Source organism: Rhinolophus sinicus, linkage group LG05, assembly GCF_036562045.2.
Source record: "Rhinolophus sinicus isolate RSC01 linkage group LG05, ASM3656204v1, whole genome shotgun sequence".
Taxonomy (NCBI): domain Eukaryota; kingdom Metazoa; phylum Chordata; class Mammalia; order Chiroptera; family Rhinolophidae; genus Rhinolophus; species Rhinolophus sinicus.
The window spans coordinates 109,398,236-109,417,346 of NC_133755.1; the positions used below are offsets into that span (position 1 = coordinate 109,398,236).

General features: G+C 36.3%; 1 protein-coding gene across 1 annotated transcript; it reads left to right on the plus strand.

Moving 5' to 3' along the window:
* Positions 1-621: 621 nt before the first annotated feature.
* SDHAF4 (succinate dehydrogenase complex assembly factor 4) lies at positions 622-17,996 on the plus strand. The gene is made up of 3 exons (XM_019749340.2): positions 622-780; positions 13,041-13,193; positions 16,246-17,996. Exons 1-3 carry the CDS (start codon positions 717-719, stop codon positions 16,353-16,355), a joined length of 327 nt encoding a protein of 108 aa, XP_019604899.2. The 5' UTR covers positions 622-716; the 3' UTR covers positions 16,356-17,996.
* The last annotated feature ends 1,115 nt before the right edge of the window (positions 17,997-19,111 follow it).

A 19,111-nucleotide genomic window follows, 5' to 3' on the forward strand; every position in this document is an offset into this window, starting at 1 on the left:
CAATAGCTAACATACTTTCTAAAAAAGAAAAAATTCTAAAGACCTCCACTGTGATTCTGTAAAGACTTACGCAGGTTACAAAACGCCTGCTGATCTGCCACATATGTTCTTAACATATTGGAGCTGTTGGAATTTAAGGGCCAATTGGCAGCGCTCCTTCCAACGCAGCCTGGACCAGGTGGAAAGCCTTCTGTTGCTCAGCACTTCACTCAAAACTGTCATCTTTCAGATCATCTGATCAATGGGTCAGAACCTATGAATCAGGAGTTCGCCGAACAAGTAGAGATTTAAAAAATAAAAGAGAACTGAGGGAAAAAGAGTAAAAGTGCTCAATCTTTGTATACTATAAAAGAGATCTTCCCAGAGACCTTTTACCTCAGGTTTAGAGGAATAAACGAAATTATTCCCTCATCGAACTTCAGTATGAATTGGGATTTTAATTAATACTGCTTCAAGATAATTTGGGCTCGTTCTTCGTGACAAGGGTGGGTCGCTCCGCTCCTTTTTACCTACAGACAGGTTGGGCTAGGAGCGCAGATTCTCAGCGCAGGCTACCGAGGCCCCGCCCCACCTACGGAGGCCCCGCCCCGTCTTGTCCAGCCACACGCAGGCCCCGCCTTACGAGAGCCCCGCCCCGCCTGTGGGGCTGACCCGGGAGGACGCCGCTGGCTCCCTCCGTAGGCCGGGCCTGTGCGGATGCTGCGGAGGTCGGCGCCATGACCTTATACCCGCTGTCCCGGTTTCTCGGTCGCGTTCCGGCCACAGCGTGGAGAGCGGCAAGTAAGGCGCCGGGCCTCGGGGCCAAGGTCACGGTCGGGGTCGCGAAGACCCCGGCGTAGCAAGCAAGGCCTCCCATGGGGAAAGCCGCGTGTGTCCCAGGCGTCTGAGGTGCGGGGGGTCACCAAGCTTCTCTCTTCTTCAGCTCGGCCACCCGCGTCTTGGCCCTGGGTGGGTCCTGTCACCGCCCCGGATCTCAAGGGTAGGACTAGAGCTAGAAGATCCCGAAGCCCTTCCAGCCCGGATGACTGCTTCCTTCCGGCCCCTGCTCTGAGCTGGGAGGGCAGCAAACGCTCAGGGCTGTGTATTTGGAAGCTCGCAGGGCGCACTACCCTTGACGTTCAAGGAAAAAAATGGAAAAGGGAGCCCGTTAGGAATGGGAGTCATTCATGTACGTATTTACATCAAAAAGTATTTGTGGCACTTTACAGTCTGAAAAAAATGGAAAAGTGCAGAAGTGGGCCACGGGCAAATAAGTATAATGCAAATTAGGTGAGGCCAGGGATTGTTAATACAGAGGAAATATGCATGCTTTCAGTGAAAACTAACATTTTTTAACCCATTTTGGTTGGAAAATTTGCTTCACATATTACAGACTTAACCCATGAAGTATGCTAAGCATAGTTTAGGACATCTTGGATAAACTTCTGTTAAGTTGAAAACAGCATTAGTGTTCCTCATAGTAATGGGTCCCAGATTTCTATGCAGTTTGTTTTCCTTTCTGTAATCATTTATCCCCAAACATATTACTTGTTAATTGTAAAAGTTTTAAATGGTCCAGAAATGAATAATATAGAAAGTGAAAGCGTCACATTATACAAACCCCAAGGTAATAACTAAAATTCTGTTGTGTATTCATTCAACAATCCTTTTTCACTAGTGTTAAAAACTTAAGAATGAAGTATTTGATATAAAAAATTTATATAACATGTAAGTTATGAAGCAAAGCCAGTATTTATGAATCCATTCTCCAGTTTAAGAAATAGATATCTCCTTTGCCAAGCGGCTCCCTGTGTTGCTGCTTCCTGTGATGCAGTTGTGTAAATTTGCATGTTTTTCATCGTATTAGAAATGGTTTCATACCATTTGTATTTATTTTACTTGCTTTTTCCAGCTAACAGTGTATTTTTAGAGTCATCCGTATTGGTGTGTGAGGTTATAGTTATTCACTTGTGAAACTTACGTTCTTCCATGCTTGTCAATGGACATTGGGTAATTCTGGAAACAGCAGGTTTGGCTGCTACACATTCTTGTATGTATTATGGGTGCTCTTGTGCAAGGAGTGGAAATCTGGAACATAAGGTATAGGGCTGTTCAATTTTACAATATGATGTCAATTTATAAAGGCAATGTCCATTCCTACTGGCAGTTTACACTTCTACCAGCAGTATACTAGAGTTCCTGTTGTTCCACATACTTGCCAACACTTGATATTACCAGAAAATTTAATTTTTGTGTGCCTATGGAATGTTGAAATGGTATCTTACTGCAGTTTTGCTTTTCTTTGGTTAGAGAAGTTAAACATCTTTTCAAATATTTATTAGCTTTTTTGTGAAATATCTTTATTTTCTTAAAGGATTGTTTGTCTTTCTTATATTTTTTACATGTATTTGAATACTGAACCTTTTTAGTTATATGACAGATAGATTAGTTTGTGGGCTGTGTTTGTTACTCTGACACTGTCTTTTTTAAAAAATCATATACAGTAGTGGACAGAATAGAATAATGGATGTGCATGTACAATCATGCAGCTTCGAAAGGGTGTTTTGATGAGCACATATTCATAATGTTATAGTAACCTTGTCGTGATCTTTTTATTATCAGTGCTTTGCAATCTTATCCAATAAAGCCTTCTCTACCCTAAAATCATAGAGACATTCTTCTACATTTTCTTCTCAAAGATCTGTAGTTTTATTTTTTATTTTTAAACCTTTATTCTACCAGGAATTGATTTTCATGTATGGTATGAGGCAAGAAACCAATTTCATTTTTTTCCATGACAGTAACCAGTTGCTCCAGGTCTGTGTATTGAACATTTTCCCTACTGATGTAATTTAATGCCAACTATCATAAATCAAGTTTACATATATGTGTGGGTTTATTTCTTGGCGCTCTTTACAGTTCCATTAATCTTATTTGCCCATTCCTACACTGATACTACCCACCTGTCTTAATAACCATACACCTTTGTAATTAATCCTGATCTAATAGAGTAAGTCCTGCCATCTTGATTTTCAGAAGTGTCTTGGCTGTTCTTGGGTGTCCACTTTCCATACCAAATTTTAAAAATAAAGAAATAAAGCTCCTGTTGGGATTTGGTTAATACTGCTCAATGTTTTTTAAATTATCGTTTTCTGATTGCTGATTATGTATAGAAACACAGTTGACTTATTTATTGATTTTTTAAATTTAGTAACCTAGCTAAATTACTTTATTAATTAACATAATTTATTTCTAGATGATCAGTATTTCTAAGCAGACACTCATATTATTTGCAAATAAAATCTAGTTTTTCCCTTTCCAATTGATATCTTTTTATTTTCTCTTGTTTTTCTGTCCTTACTCAGATATCTAGTACTATGTTGACTAGAAGTGATAGTAGACGTACTTATCTTATACATGATTTTAAAGGTAATGTGTTCATATTTTACTTACTTACACTCTAGTTTAAATTATTTCCTTCCTTCTACTGACTTTTATCTTCATTTTCTTCTTTCTCTAGTTCTTTAAGGTGTAACATTAGATTGTTTATTTGAGATTTTTCTCGTTTCTTGATACAGGCCTGTAATGCTATAAACTTCCCTCTTAGTACAACATTTGCTGCACCCCAGAATTTTTGGTATGTCATGTTTTCACTTGTCTCTGTGTATCTTTTGGTCTCTTCTTTCTTCTTTGACTTAATAGTTGTTGTTTAACCTCCGCATATTTGTGGTTTTTCCACCTTTCTTCTTATAGTTAATTTCCAGTTTCATACCATTGTGGTCAAAAAATATGCTTGGTATAATTTCAGTCTTCTTAAATTTATTGAGAATAGTTTTGTGCTCCAGTATATAGTCTATCATTGAGAATGTTCTATGTGCAGTTGAGAAGAATGCGTATTCTGTCACTGGGATGGAAAGTTCTAAAAATATCAATTAAGTCCTTCTGTTCAATTAAGGCTGATATTTCCTTATTTACTTTCTATTTGGATGATATATCCATTGCTGTCAATGGGATATTTGGGTCTCCTACTTTAATGGTATTTTGCCAGTTTCTCCCTTTAGATCTGTTAGTAATTGCTTATATATATTTTGGTGCGCTCAGGTTGGAGATACATATACATACATACATACATACATACACACACACACACAAATATATATATATAAAAAGTGTTATGTCTTCTTGATGAATTGCTCTTTTCATTATAAAATGTCTATCTTTGTTTCTTGTTACTTTTTTTATATTCAAATCTATTTTGTCTGATATAGTACTGCTACATCTTCTTTTCTCTGGATGCCATTGGCTTGAAGTATCATCTTCCACTCCTTCACTTTGAGTCTTTGTCTTTGGAGCTGAGTTGAGTCTCCTGCAGGCAACATATAGTTAGGTCTTCTTTTCAATTCATTCTGCCTTTTGATTGATGAGTTTAGTCTATTTACATTTAGAGTGATTATTGATATATGAGTGATTACTTACTATAGCCATTTTATCTTTTGTTTTCTGGTTGTTCTGTAGCTCTATTATTTTCTTTCCCCTTATAATTCTGTCTACTATTTTAGTTTGACAGTTTTCTGGGTTATTTCCTCCGTTTCCTATTTTTTTATGTTTCATGTCTTAGCTCTGGATTTTTGTTTTGTGGTTACCATTAGATTTGTGTAAAATATCTCATACATATAATAGTTCTTTTTTCTTCGATTGCCTCTTATCATCATTCACCTGTACCCATTCAATCCTTTTCCTGCTCCTCTTTTATAACTTTGTTGTTACAAATTATCCATTTTTATGTTGTACATTTGTTACTAATTGCTGTGGTTATAGTTATTTTTAATGCACTTTCCCTTCTCTTAATCTTATGTTATAATTGTTTAATAATCTATGCTGAAGTAGATTTTCAGTTTTCTGCTTCTGTCTGCCAATTATCTTACTTAAAGTTTTGTATACTTTTGTCTTTTTGTTTCCAGTAGAAGAGCTCCTTTTAACATTTCTTGTAATGCAGGTCTTGTGATGGCAAATTCTCTTAGCTTTTGTTTTTCTTGGGAAATTTTTATTTCTTCATATGTAAAGCATAATTTGATGGATATATTATCCTTGAGTAATGGTTCCTGTTTTTCAATATTTTGAATATTTCCTTCTACTTTCTCCTCTTTTGTAATAATAGGTCTATTGAGAAATCTGATGATAATCTAATGGGGTTTCCTTTGTAAGGTACAGTTTTTCTTTCCCCTGGCTACCTTGAGAATTCTTTCTTTGTCATTAATTTTTGACAATTTAAACAAAATGTGCCTTGCAAAAGGTCTTTTTGCTCTCATATAATTAGGTGTTCTGTTAGCTTCCTCTATTCCAAAGTCCAGCTTTTTCCATAGGTTTGGGAAGTTCTCATCAACTTCCCATTTCTTTGAGTAGGCTCTCTGTTCCCTTCTGTTTCTCGTCTACTTCAGGTATACCCGTCATCCTTATGTCGCTCTCTCTAATGTAGTCAGATAGTTCTCATAGAGTTCTTTAATTTTTTTAAATTCTTAGTTCTCTTCCTCCTGGGACATTTCTAAGTTTCTGTCTTTGAGTTTTCTCTCTTCCATGTGGACTACTCTATTTCCAGTGCTCTCTGATGCGTTCATCTCATTTATGGAGTTCTGCAGCTTCAGAATTTCTGGGGTTTTTGTTTTTGTTTTTGTTTTTAATAGTTTCAATCTCTTTGGTAAAGTACTCCTTTTGTTCATTAATTTTTATTCCTTCATTGAACTACTGTTCTGAATTTTCTTTTATATTGCTGTGTTTCTTCATAATTGAAATCTTGAAGTCTCTGTCATTTAAATCACAGTCTTTCATGACTTTGAGTTTGGTTTCTGAAGACTTCATTTTCTTTCTGTGCTCCCAAGTTAACTTGGTTGTTCAAGCTATTTGAGTCGTACTATCTCTGCGCATTTGAGGTAGTGATCTCTTTTCTTGTGTAGATATTGTTTTACTCTCAACAATTCAGCAGGTTGATAGGGCACTTTCTTTTGTTTTCCAGTAGATGATGCTATATCATAAGTTTTGATATAGTGCACCTGCACTGTTTGCACCTTTGGGGTCAGTGGAGCAGCATCTCTTCTGTTAAGGAAAGTGCTACATACCCACCGAGATGGTGGGTGTCTTGTCTGTGACCGGCTTGCTTCAGTTATGGGGCACCTCCACTGTGTTGGAGGAATCTGGCGGGTGATGGAGAACTGGTGTTGCGAGCTCCCAGACCTACCTCTTTTATCCGCTGTGTTTTTTTGGCTTTGCGGGGCCCTGCTGGAGCATGTGGAAGACAGGAGGTCAATTGGTGATCTCGTGGTTCTGCTCCCCTTCTAGTAATGGCTGTTGGAACCACTGTGTTAAGTTTCCCAGCCACCTCTTCCCAGCTCTGCAGCGATGAGATGGGAAGAGAGATGCCTTTTCCGGGAGGGAAGCTGCTTCTTCTGTCTCTTACACGCCAACCCGCAATGTGAGGCTGCTGCCAGGCTCCTGTGGTGTGCACCAAAGTGTGTCTGCAACCAGCGTCTCTGCCCTTCCCCCAAGCCCGCCTCCCTGCTTGTTCCAATTCGTTTGCCTTCAGATGTCTGGATGTGTGGATCTTTCAGGCGTGTTTGTGTGTTGAGCAGGGGGTCCTTTGTGGAGTTATAGTTATTCGACTTGTAAAGTTAAGGGGGGAAACAGTGGCGTCTTCTCTCTCTGCCATGATGCTTATGTCACTCTCCCTTGTCTTTAAGGGAAGACTTTTTTAATTACTAGTTTAATTTCTGCAGTGCTTATTGTACTATTTATAAGGTTTTCTCTTAAGGCAATTTTGAAAAGTTAAATTTTTCTAGAAAATTGTTCATTTTGTATATTTTCAGTATATAGGCATAAAGTTGCTAGTTCCTTTGTTTTGTTTTTAAATGTCTGCACTCTATACAATTATGTACTCTTTTTTTCTTCAGATTATTTATTTTGCTTTCTTTTGCTTTTTTCTTATTAGCCATACCAAAGACTTTCACAGTAGTTTTAGTCTTTCAAGAGAACCAACTTTTGGTTTTGCTGATCCCCTCAGTTTTATGTCTTTTATTTATGTTATTTTTTTCTCTTACTGTTACTATTTTCTTTCCATTTTTTTGTATATCCTTCTTTAATAAAAGCAGAGAAATGGTGCATGTCACATGTCTTAGTCGGTTTGGACTGTATTAACAAATTAGCATAGACTGGGTTACTTAAGCATCCAACATTTATTTGTCACAGTTCTGGAGGCTGGGAAATCCAAGATCAAGGTGCCAGTACAGCTGGTCTCTGTTGAGAGCCTGCTTCTGGTTTGCAGATGGCTGTCTTTTCGTTGTATCCTCATGTGGCAGAGAGAAGAAAGCCACAGCAAGCTCTGATTTCTAAGAGCACCGATCCCATTCATGAGAGCTCTGCTCTCATGGCCTAATTACCCCCTAAAGGTCCCACCTGCTAATACCATCCCATTGGGGGTTAGAATTTCACTGTATGAATTTGGGGCTTGGTGTGGGACACAAATCTTCAGTCCATAATATTGGTCCTTTTTTTTTTTTTTTAACATCAGGCTATGTCTAGATTATGTTTTGTGGGGTTTTTTTTGTTTTGTTTTGTTTTTTTTTAAATCTGACAGTCTATACCCAACTGTATCTATTCTGTTCTTTAGACCTTCTTTGAGCTTTACATTTAAATTGTTATGTTTCTAAATTCTGTGTTTTTTAAAAGTTGGCCTAGTCATTTTTCACAGTCTCTTTCTCCTTTCTTCTTTTTTGTTTCTTTTGGACTGGAGAATTCAGTCCATTTACATTTACAATTATAATTACTGATATAATTTTCTTTGTTTCAACCGTCTTATTTTTTGCACCTTCTATTTGTCATACTTTGTTTAGTTAAATATTGTCTTCTTTCATTTTTTTTTTCCCCCTCTGCTGGTTTGGAAGATATATCTTGTCTTTTACTGGTTACCCTTGAAATCTAAATGCATACTTCAGGAAGTCTAAAGTTAAATTTTCTTTCTGTGTATCTGTATTATTATTGAACTACCATAACTTAGCAAACAATCTTTCATCCTTTACTAATTGGTAATATTAAGTTGGTGCAAAAGTAATTGCGGTTTAAAAGGTTAAAAATAATTGCAAAAACCACAATTACTTTTTCACCAACTTAATAGATCTGTTGATGAATAGACATTTGAACATCAGATAATAGACAGAGGTTTCTATGTGGAGATTGCTTGAACTTGCTAAATTGGGGCATAAAGACAAATTTTAAAGAATTTTCTGTTTCAGATAATATATGACTAATTGATTTTAAAATCCTGTTATTTCGCTTGAGAAAGTCCTTCAGTTGTGCATAGTTTATAATCACCAACATTTTCAATATATTTTTCTAAACAATCAACCATAATAAACCAAGATGAGATTATTATATGAAATATATTAATATAATCAGGAACTCAGATTTATATGTTTTCCATTTAGTTTCTGCATAAAAATAAATGCTGCCTTATAAGATATTATTATTGTAGGTTTTCCTCTTTAGCCTTTTAATATATGTTTATCTAAATATAATTATGAGGAGATAAGAAAAAAATTATGTCTTACATATTGAAGTGGAGTTTGAAGACAAAATAGCCTGTACTCTAAATCAATAAGTAAAATTTTTTAATAAATAAGTGTTTTTATTTTAATATGTACAGAAAGTTTTCTTGGTCAACAGAATTTTTCTCAGCCAATTAGTGTCTTAAATATGAAGTATTTTATATAAGTGAGCGAGTAGATGGAAGGAAACTATATTAATTCTGTGGATCATTGTCATAGCTTTATTAAAACATTCTGTTATATATTTATCTATTTTTTTAATCTTTGCATTTTGTGGGCTTTTGGATCTGTGGGAAAATACTGATTTGCCTGCCAATTGATCGCTTCAGGTGCACACCGCAGCTGAAGTGGTCTCCCCAATAAGGCAGTGTCCATCAGATACCCTACAAAATCTTTACAACATTACTGATTATACTCCCCAAACTGTCCTTCATATCCCCATGGCAATCTTGTAGTTACCTGTGCTTTCTAATCCCCTCACCTTCTCCCCCACCCCCACCCCCCTCCCATCTAACAACCCTCAGTTTTTTCTCTATATGTCTGAGACTGTTTCTGATTAGCCTGTTCATTTATTCTCTTCTTTAGATTCCACATATAAGTGAGATCATATGGTATTTGTCTTTCTCTGTCTGAGTTATTTCACTTAGCATAATGTTCTCTATGTCCATCCATATCATTGCAAATGGTTAAGATTTCATTCTTCTTGAAGGACAAGTAACACTCCATTGTGTAAATGTACCAGTTTCTTAATCCAATCATCTGCCGATGGGAATTTCGGTTGTTTCCATGTCTTGGCTATTGTGAATAGCGCTATAATAAACATAGGGGTGCATAAGTTTTTTCGAATTAGTGTTTCGTATTTCTCTGGATAGATACCTAAGAGTGGAATTGCTAGATCGTAATAAGATAGTTCCATTTCCAGTTTTTTGAGATATCTCCATACTGTTTTCCATCGTGGCTGCACCAATCTGCAATCCCACCAGCAGTGCACTAGAGATCCCTTTTTTCCACATCCTCGCCAGCACTTGTTTGTTGATTTATTAATGATAGCCATTCTGACTGGGGTAGGTGGTATCTCATTGTGGTTTTTATTTTCATTTCTCTAATGATTAGTGAGGTTGAGCATTTTTTCATGTCTGTTTGCCATCTGTATGTCTTTAGAAAAATGTCTCTTCATGTCCTCTGCCCATTTTTTATTTTATTTTATTTATTGATTTTTTAAAAAGATTTTATTGGGGAAGGAGAACAGGACTTTATTGGGGAATAGTGTGTAGTTCCAGGACTTTTCCATCAAGTTGTTGTCCTTTCAATCTTAGTTGTGGAGGGTGCCGTTCAGCTTCAAGTTGTTGTCCTTTCTGCACCCTCTGCCCATTTTTTAATTGGGTTGTTTGTTTTATTGGTGTTGAGTTGAATGAGTTTTTTAATAAATTTTGAGTATTAACCCCTTATCAGGTATATCATTGACAAATATCTTCTCCCATTAAGTAAGATGCCTTTTTGTTTTATTAATGGTTTCCTTTGCTGTGAAAAAGCTTTTTAGTTTGATGTAATCCCATATGTTTATTTTTTATCTTACTTCCCTTGCCCAAGAGAATATATCAGTAAAAATATTACTAAGGGTAATGTCTGCAAATATTCTTTCCATGTTTTCTTCTAGTTTTATGGTGTCATATCTTACATTTAAATCTTTAATCCATTTCAAATTTATTCTTGTATATGGTGTAAGGAGGTGGTCCAGCTTCATTTTTTTGCATGTGTCTGTCCATGTTTCCCAGCACCATTTATTGAATAGACTGTCTTTATCCCAATGTAACTTCTTGCTTCCATTGTCATAGGTTAAATGACCATATAGCCATGGATTTATTTCTGGGCTATCTGTTCTGTTCCGTTGATCTATGTGTCTGTTTTTATGCCAGTACCATGCTGTTCTGATTACTATAGCCTTGTAGTATGATTTGATGTCAGTTATCGTGATACCTCCCACTTTGTCCTTATTTCTCAAGATTGCCATGGCCATTCGGGATCTTTTATGGTTCCATATAAATTTTAGGATTATATGTTCTATTTCTGTTCAAAATGTCTTTGGTAGTTTGGTAGGAATTTTGTTGAATCTGTATATTGCCTTAGGCAGTATGGACATTTTAACTATATTAATTATTCCTTCCATGCACATGGTATGTGTTTCCATTTATTTGTATCTTCTTTAATTTCTCTCTTCAGTGTCTTACAGTTTTCTGAGTACAGGTCTTTTACTTCTTTGGTTAAATTTACTCCTGAGTATTTTATAGTTTTTGAAGCAATTGTAAATGGGACTGTTTTCTTAATTTCTCCTTCTGATAGTTTATTATTGGTGTATACAAGCGCAACTGATTTCTGAATATTAATTTTGTACCCTGCTACTTTACTAAATTCATTTACTATATAATTCATAATAGTTTTTGGTAGAGTCTTTGGTGTTCTCTATATATAGAATCATATCATCTGCATATAATGACAATTTTATTTCCTCTTTGCCAATTTTGATGCCTTTTATTTCTTTTTCTTGTCTGATTGCTGTGGCTAGAAGTTCCAGAACTATGTTGAATAAAAGTCTTGTCTTGTTCCTAATCTTAAAAGTTGTAGTGTTTCCCCATTGAGTATGATGTTAGCTGTGGGTTTATCATATATGGCCTTTATTATGTTGAGATATGATCTCTCTATTCCTCCTTTCTTAAGGGTTTTTATCATAAATGGCTGCTGGATTTTGTCAAATGCTTTTTCTGCATCTATTAATACGACTATGATTTTTATTTTTCATTTTGTTAATGTGGCATATCACATTAATTGATTTGTGAATATTGAACCAACCTTGAATACCAGGAATTGATTGTAGTGTATGATCTTTTTAATGTATTGCTTAATTCTGGTTGCTAATATTTTGTTGAGGATTTTTGCATCTATGTTCATTAGAGATATCAGCCAGTAGTTTTCATTTTTATGTAATGTCTTTGTCTGATTTGGGGATCAGGGTGATAGTGGCCTCATAGAAAGAGTTTGGGAGCTTTCCCTCCTTCTGGATTTTTTTGAATAGTTTGAGGAGAATAAGTGGTCATTCTTTTTTGAATGTTTTTCAAAATTCTCCTATAAAGCCATCTGATCCAGGGCTTTTGTTTGTTAGGAGCCTGTTGATTACTGATTCAATTTCACTGGTAGTAATCAGTCTATTCAGATTTTCCATTTCTTCTTGAGTTAGCCTTGTAAAGTTATATGCTTCTAGAAAATTATCCATTTCTTCCAGATTGTCTAATTTGTTGGTGTATAGTTGCTCATAGTATTTTCTTAAAATGTTTTGTATTTCTGTGGTATCTGTTCTCACATCTCCTCTTTCATTTCTGACTTTATTAATTTGGGTCCTCTTTCTCTTTTTTTTGATGAGTCTGGCTAAAGTTTTGTTGATTTTGTTTATCTTCTCAAAAAAACATTTCTTGGTTTCATTGATCTTTTGTATTGTTTTTTGGTCTCTATTTCGTTTATTTCCACTCTGATCTTTATTATCTCCTTCCTTGTACTTCCTTTGGGCTTTTTTTGCTATTCTTTTTACAATTCCCTTAGGTGTAAGGATAAATTGTTTATTTGAGATTTTTCTTGTTTCTTTAGGTAGGCCTGCATTGCTATGAATTTCCCTCTTAAGACTGCTTTCACTGTATCCCATTGATTTTGGGTCATTGTGTTTTCATTTTCGTTTGTCTCAAGGTATTTTTTGATTTCTTCCTTGATCTCATTGTTGACCCATTCATTATTTAGTAATATGTTATTCAGCCTCCATGTATTTGTGTGTCTTCCAGTTTTTTGTTTTTTTTTCTTATATTTGATTTCTAATTTCATAGCGCTGTGGTCAGTGAAGATGCTTGATATGATTTCAATTTTCTTAAATTTATTGAGACTCGAGTGCACATAGAACACTTTCCAAGATTTTCCATATCTTGGAAAATGCTCCATGTGCGCTCGAGAAGAATGTACATTCTGCAGCTTTAAGGTGAAATGCTCTAAAAATATTAATTAAATCCAAGTGGTCCAATGCATCATTTAAGGCCACTGTTTCCATATTGATTTTATGTCTGAAGGATCTGTCTCTTATTGTCAGTGGTGTGTTGAAGTCCCTTACTATGATAGTGTTACTCTTGATCTGTCTTTATTGTCAGTCGATATCTGTTTAATATATTTTGGTGCTCCTATGTTGGGTGCATAGATGTTTACCAGGGTTATGTTCTCTTGTTGGATCAAAGCTCTTTTTTTCAAACTGTAACATTGGATGTCTCCAAGACTGTCCGGAAGATATGGACAGAGGGAAGAATTTTCACTGTATGTGTCCTTTTGTAGTTTTTGAACTTGGATAAATGTGAATGTATAAACTAAAAACACATTAAGTAAAATTATTAAATTTTTAAAGTAGAACAAATGAACAACTCCTATTTTCCCCCTCTCTGCTAGGATCACCCCTTTTGTGTCATTCGTTGAGGAAAACAAGTTCCTCTCAGGGTGGAAAGTCTGAACCTATCAAACAATCTCTTAAGAAGCCAAAGTTACCACAAGGTCGTTTTGATGCACCAGAAGATACTGATTTAGAGAAAGATGTACTGACAAGTGAGTACAGTAAAGCTCCTCTTTTAATTTTTGAAGTATAAAAGAAAGTGTTTTAGTTATTGTAAAAGAGAACAAATGAAAGACAAGAAACATGTTATTGCTTATAATTCTTTATTAACAATAATAAAGCATATTTCAACAATGACTAGAATTACCATATTAACTATCATTATGTGTGGGTTAAAAAAAAAAAAAGATTTCCAAGCCCCTGACAGTGATTGATTGTGTTTGATTGTTATATTTGTTATACCCTATTATTCACATGACAAAATATATGAATTGGTACCTACTTTAATGCAAATGAGAGATACCTACTGGAGCAAACTTAAGCAGAAAGACTGTATAGGTTGTTAGGATGTAAGGTACAGGTGAGGCACTCCAGGACAGTGATGCTCCTGGGCCTTAGAAAAAGACCCAGCCTTGGGGCTTGGGGCTAAACACTACATGGAAACCAGGATAGTCTCCCTCCTTTTCTTGTCTCTGGTCACTTCTCATCTTTGTCTTCTGTCTCCAAACTCCCTACTCAGTCCACTGGGCATTAACTGCTCCTAGCAGCTACTCAATGCAAAAGTACAACCAGACTGAAACTAGAATTTCTTAGTCTTGATTCCAAATTTTCTAAGCAGAGAGATCATTGGTCAACCTTGGTGTTCAGAGCTGAATCAGTCAAGAGTGCCCAGTGGGTGGGTCACACATGAAAGTGGTTGTTCTCACTGTGACCATGTGGTTGAGGAATGAGAAGGGGAAGTTTCGAAAATTTTTTTCTTTTTTTTTAGTGAGGTGGGGTGATAGACTAAACATTTTCTATTCAGTATCTATAAAATTTGGCTCATGCTAATGCTCTGTTTTTTTAAAGTACTGCTTTATTTTTATTCCATACCCTTTTGTACCTTTGAATTGTGGGATATGTGCAAGTATTAGCTATTCAAAAAAATAAAATGTTAGACAGCGTAAGTGTAAACCATTTTGAGATTTTGGCGAGGCTGTCCTTGCTTGTCTGATTTTTCCAGTCATATGAGAGTTAACCTATCTATGCAGGGACGCATCCCAGGCAAGAAGATATCAGCAGAGGATACTGGACCTCTGTCTGGAACTCTTTCTAGAATACAAAGGCTTTTGTTGTTTGCTCAATCAGTTAATATTTCAATTTATAGCACTTTGTCAAGCTGAATCTAATAACCCTATCAATCAACCAAGATGACAACTTTTTAAAAGTTGTCATAACCTAAAGGTAAAATTTTTCTTCACTGGTTTTAGCTAAGCATAACAATCTGAGAGGAAATATTTCCTTAAAATATCACACAAAATGAAAGCAGCAATCCCAGAAATAAATCCTTACAAAGACTATCAGCAAACTGGAGGTTATAAAGAGGGTGAAAATTAGATTAAACAAATAGGAAGATAGGAGATGGAAGGATAGGAGCTTGTGGTCAGAAAGAGAGCTCAAGAGTGCGGGATTTTGAAAAGGAACATATTTAAGAGAGAAAATCCAAGTGGGTGGCAGAAGTGGAGATGAAGATCACTAGGCAAGATGATTGGGGACCTCTGTGGCCCTACAATGTGATGGTTCATTAATGTGGATGTTGATATGAAGGATGATGGGGAGAGGGATGAAACTATGAACCAAATATTGATCCCATCCAAGAAAATGGAAGAGTCTTTGAGTTGATTACAAGACTGGAGAAAAGCATTGGACAAGTGAATGGTGTGGAATTTACAAGAGGAAAGGCTGTAGAGATTTGATGATAGAATGAGAGGTTGGGAGTAGCGATGAAGAGCAGTGGTATTTTGATGCTTTCTTTCCTCCCCAGGGGGACTAAATTGTGTCCCCCTAAAATCCATATGTTGAAGCCTTAACCCCAATGTGATGGTATGTGAAGATGAGACCTTTGGTAAATAATTAAGTTTAAATGAGGTCATGAGTGTGGGGCCCCCAGGATGGTATTAGTGCCCTTATAAGAAGAGACACTAGACAGCTTCCTCTCTCCCTCTCCCCTTCTCCCTCTTTCCCTCTGTCAAGTGAGGACACAGTGAGAAGTAGCCATCTGCAGGCCAGGAAGAGAGGCCTCACTAGAACCCAACCATGATGGCACCCTGATCTCAGACTTCCAGCCTCCAGAACTGAAAAAATAAATTTCTGTTGTATAAGCCACCCAGTCTGTGGCTTTTTTTTTTTTTTTTTTTTTTAATGGCAGCCTGAGCTGACTAAGACACCCAGTAAGCCCCAGAGATATGTGAGAAAGAAGAGCTTCCAGTAGCAAGGCTTTCAGAGGAAGTCAAAGCAGGGAGTTTTTTAGAAAACAAAATTACTAAGAGGATAAGGGAGAGTTTATTGACAGTAGAAATAGATAAATCCGTTTATCCTGTCCCATAGAATTAATTGAGAATTAATTGAGTTAATATGTATAAAGTGTTCAGAATTGTACTCAGGATGGGGATTCCTATTGTGAACACACAGTAGTAACAGTAGTAACAGTAATAACTGCTGTTATGTCCGTAAGTGGCAGTGCCAACTGACCAGTTGTTGAAGCTAAAACCCTATGATAAGGAACAGTAATACTCATAGCTCCAGTCAATCGAATGTCATTATGTACCTGACACTATGCTAGACCTTTTATGTTTATTACCTTGTTGACTTCTCAAGACAATAAGGCAGGTATGATAGTTGTCCCCATTTTACTAATAAGAAAACTGAGGCATTGAGTTAAAGTACTCTTCAAAGTAATCTTGTTTCAAAACCTTCCAAACTCTATGGATTTGTACCCCTTTCTGTTTTAATCGAGCAGCACATATGGAGCCACTTCCCAGATTGGAGCCTGGGAGCACGGAGAATTCTAAGTCACTCACATAGGTAGTAAAGTTGACTGAATGTGAAAATTGTATCCTAGTGATTTTTCAAACTCAGGAAAAATAACTGCATTGCAAGACTGCATAGTAACCAGTCCGTAGTATCTCCTCACTAACTGTGAAACTCTGCACCCTCATCTTCAGAATTGACCGTAATACTTTTCTCATCTCTATTGACTGCTCTGTTCACATCTTCTTTCTTTAGAATTTCCAGACGATGTTAATCCTGTTACCAAAGAAAGAGGTGGACCCAGGGGCCCAGAACCTACCCGATATGGAGATTGGGAACGAAAAGGACGCTGTATTGATTTTTAAGCCACGTGTTCATTAACTTCAGTATCTTTTTCTGAATACATACATCTGAATTAACTTATTTCTGATTACTTTTTCTGTATATCCTTTGATCATCTAATTTCTATAATGTATTTAAAAGTACATATGGCTTCGGAAGAAAATATGCTGCTGTAAATTAGGAAAAGGAAAATATTTCTGCATTGTCACACTGGTTTTAATTTAAATGTATTAGGGTATATACGTGATGATTATACCTGCAGACTTTTCTTTCATCATGTTTTAGTTTAATCAGTTGCTTATAAAATGCAAATATAAATAAAGCAACTTTTGTTAATAATTATGTTGCCATGTGCTAGGTAATATTGGCTTTTTAAATGTGAGGTAACTAGTGCATTATATTTCAGAAGGCCATAGTAACAACATAAAATCTTTTACTTGGAGCCAGATTACTTGAGTACAAATCCTGGCTCTACTACTTTCTGGCTTTATGACCTTATGTTAAGTTCTTTTACTTCTCCGTGCTTAAGTATCCTTATGTGTAAATTGGAGATAATATCAGTTCCACCTCACAGGGCAGTTGACAAGATTAAGTGAATAAGTACATGTAAACCACTTGTAATAGCTCTCGCCTCACATAGCTCTCACCTCAGTGTCATCTGTCCTTAAATCATGAATGTGTTTTTCTAAGTCTCTAGGCTGGCTTCCTGGGGGGAAAGATTAAAAACCTGAAACTTTAAATACTTGAATTGAAATTGTTTCATATGACTATAATAACATTAAAAACTCACTAGTTGGAATATTAGTGATTATTTGTATAGATGAACTGAGCTGAAATATACATTCGTTTGTAAAACATAAAAATTCAGGCACAGAGGGCAAATAAGAGAAAAGCAGGGCATAGAATGCACCAGCTTAGTCAGTTTTGATGACTCAGTAGTTTCTGCCCTGTGGCCTTTGGATAAAGAACTGGGTCAGGAAAAGTCAAGTCCAGTTTACAGATCTGGAAAGATAGGAACTGCTGGACCTCCCTTAAGGCGTCCTTTGCTGTCCTATGACCTCACTCAGTCACGGAGATCGGGCCTTTAGCCCCCAGGCTATACTTAAATTACTTAGAAAGAAAGGGTTTGCAAAGTCTGTAGGAGACAATGCAGTGGGCGGATAATTGTGATGTGAATAATAAGTGCAATGAGAACATTCTAGGGAGATTTATTTAAGACAATCAACTTTTTACAAAGTATATTCTCCCAAGAAACAAAGTAGCTAGTGTGGAAATTGGGACTAGTCATTCAGTCTTTATACCAGTCTCTCTAAGTCAACATTGTTCTTTTAATTGCAGTTACTGTGTATGCTCCTAAGGAATAACCACATTCCTAAAAAACTATGCTACAATTTAGTCAACCTCCAATTAGCCCAGATTAGTGAAGGTTTTTACTACGTTAACATTTCAGAAATACTGTGTTAAATTATTTTATATTGTATAGTTTTGCTTGGGTTCCACACTAATCATCATGATTTGTGACAGAGAAAAGACGACTTACAGACTTCAAAAACTAATATAAAATATGTAACAACTGAATTAAGTTGTATTAAGATAATAGAATCCTTGATGTCTGTTAATAGTAACGTGAGTCATGACAGCTATCAAATATATGGGTAAAATTCGGTGGCCTGAAAACGTTTATGGTCTTTATGTTCATCAAACACAAAAACCTGAAGACTTAAAAAGGTGCTGTGGTGGCCATGGAAATGCATCACTTAAAGTTTCTCCTGTGGGAAGTGGACTTGACTGTGACCCCGAGGTTTGCCAATGGGACCAACACTGTGTTTCTGATGAGGCCACGCTTCCCTGTTCACCGCTGCTGTTTCTGTTGGTAAATGGGTTATAGTGGGGCTCCAGTGAATGAGTAGGATGGGCAACTCCCCTGATGGGTGCTGTGGGTACAAGGGCTCCCCATTTGCCTTCCCAGGATTTTCTTAGGACTGTGCTGTTGTCTGAGACTCCTCCTACCCCGTCCCATCCTTCCCTCTCTCCTTCACAGATGTTAGATTCTGCCTATTCCACCCCTTTATTACTCACACAAAAGTCTCCCCCAATAAATCTCTTTCACGTTTAATCCCACCTTAGCATCTGTTTCTCAGAAAACTCAAACTAACGTGGATACATTTAAAAGAACAGTTTATAGACAGATTTTCAGGAAATGTCACATGAAGCTTGTGGGTTTTTCTAGTGTAATCATAGTTTAAACACTTTAATATTACTAATACATTGCTTGGGGATTTCTGGGAAATTATAGGCTGAGCTTTTATGTACAAGGCTCGTACCATGGAATTATATATATATATAATATATGGTGTTTCAGTGGAATTGAATTATGTCCAGCATTTTTTCTTAATTTGATGTCAGTTGCTTGATCTACCATGAGTCAAAATATAATAATGCCTATTATTAAACCAGTAAGAACAAGCCTAAAGCCAAGTTCTGCTGGTAAATAACAAATGTTTGTTGGATGAATAGAATAGTTTATAGTGAGCAAACTTTGTAATAGTGACTGTTAATGACGTATCAGCAATTGTAATGATAATTTCAGATCAAGACAGTACTTTTATAAGTGCAGGGTAAGAATGGCAGTCAGCCATGGTTAGCCACTGATTGATTGATCAATTAGGAAGGGAAGGGAAGGGAATAGTGCCTGGTGAGTTCATTCATTCATTCATTCAGTTGATTCTTTCATTTAATCAGTGTTGATTATTTGTCTACCATGCACCCGTTATTCTCC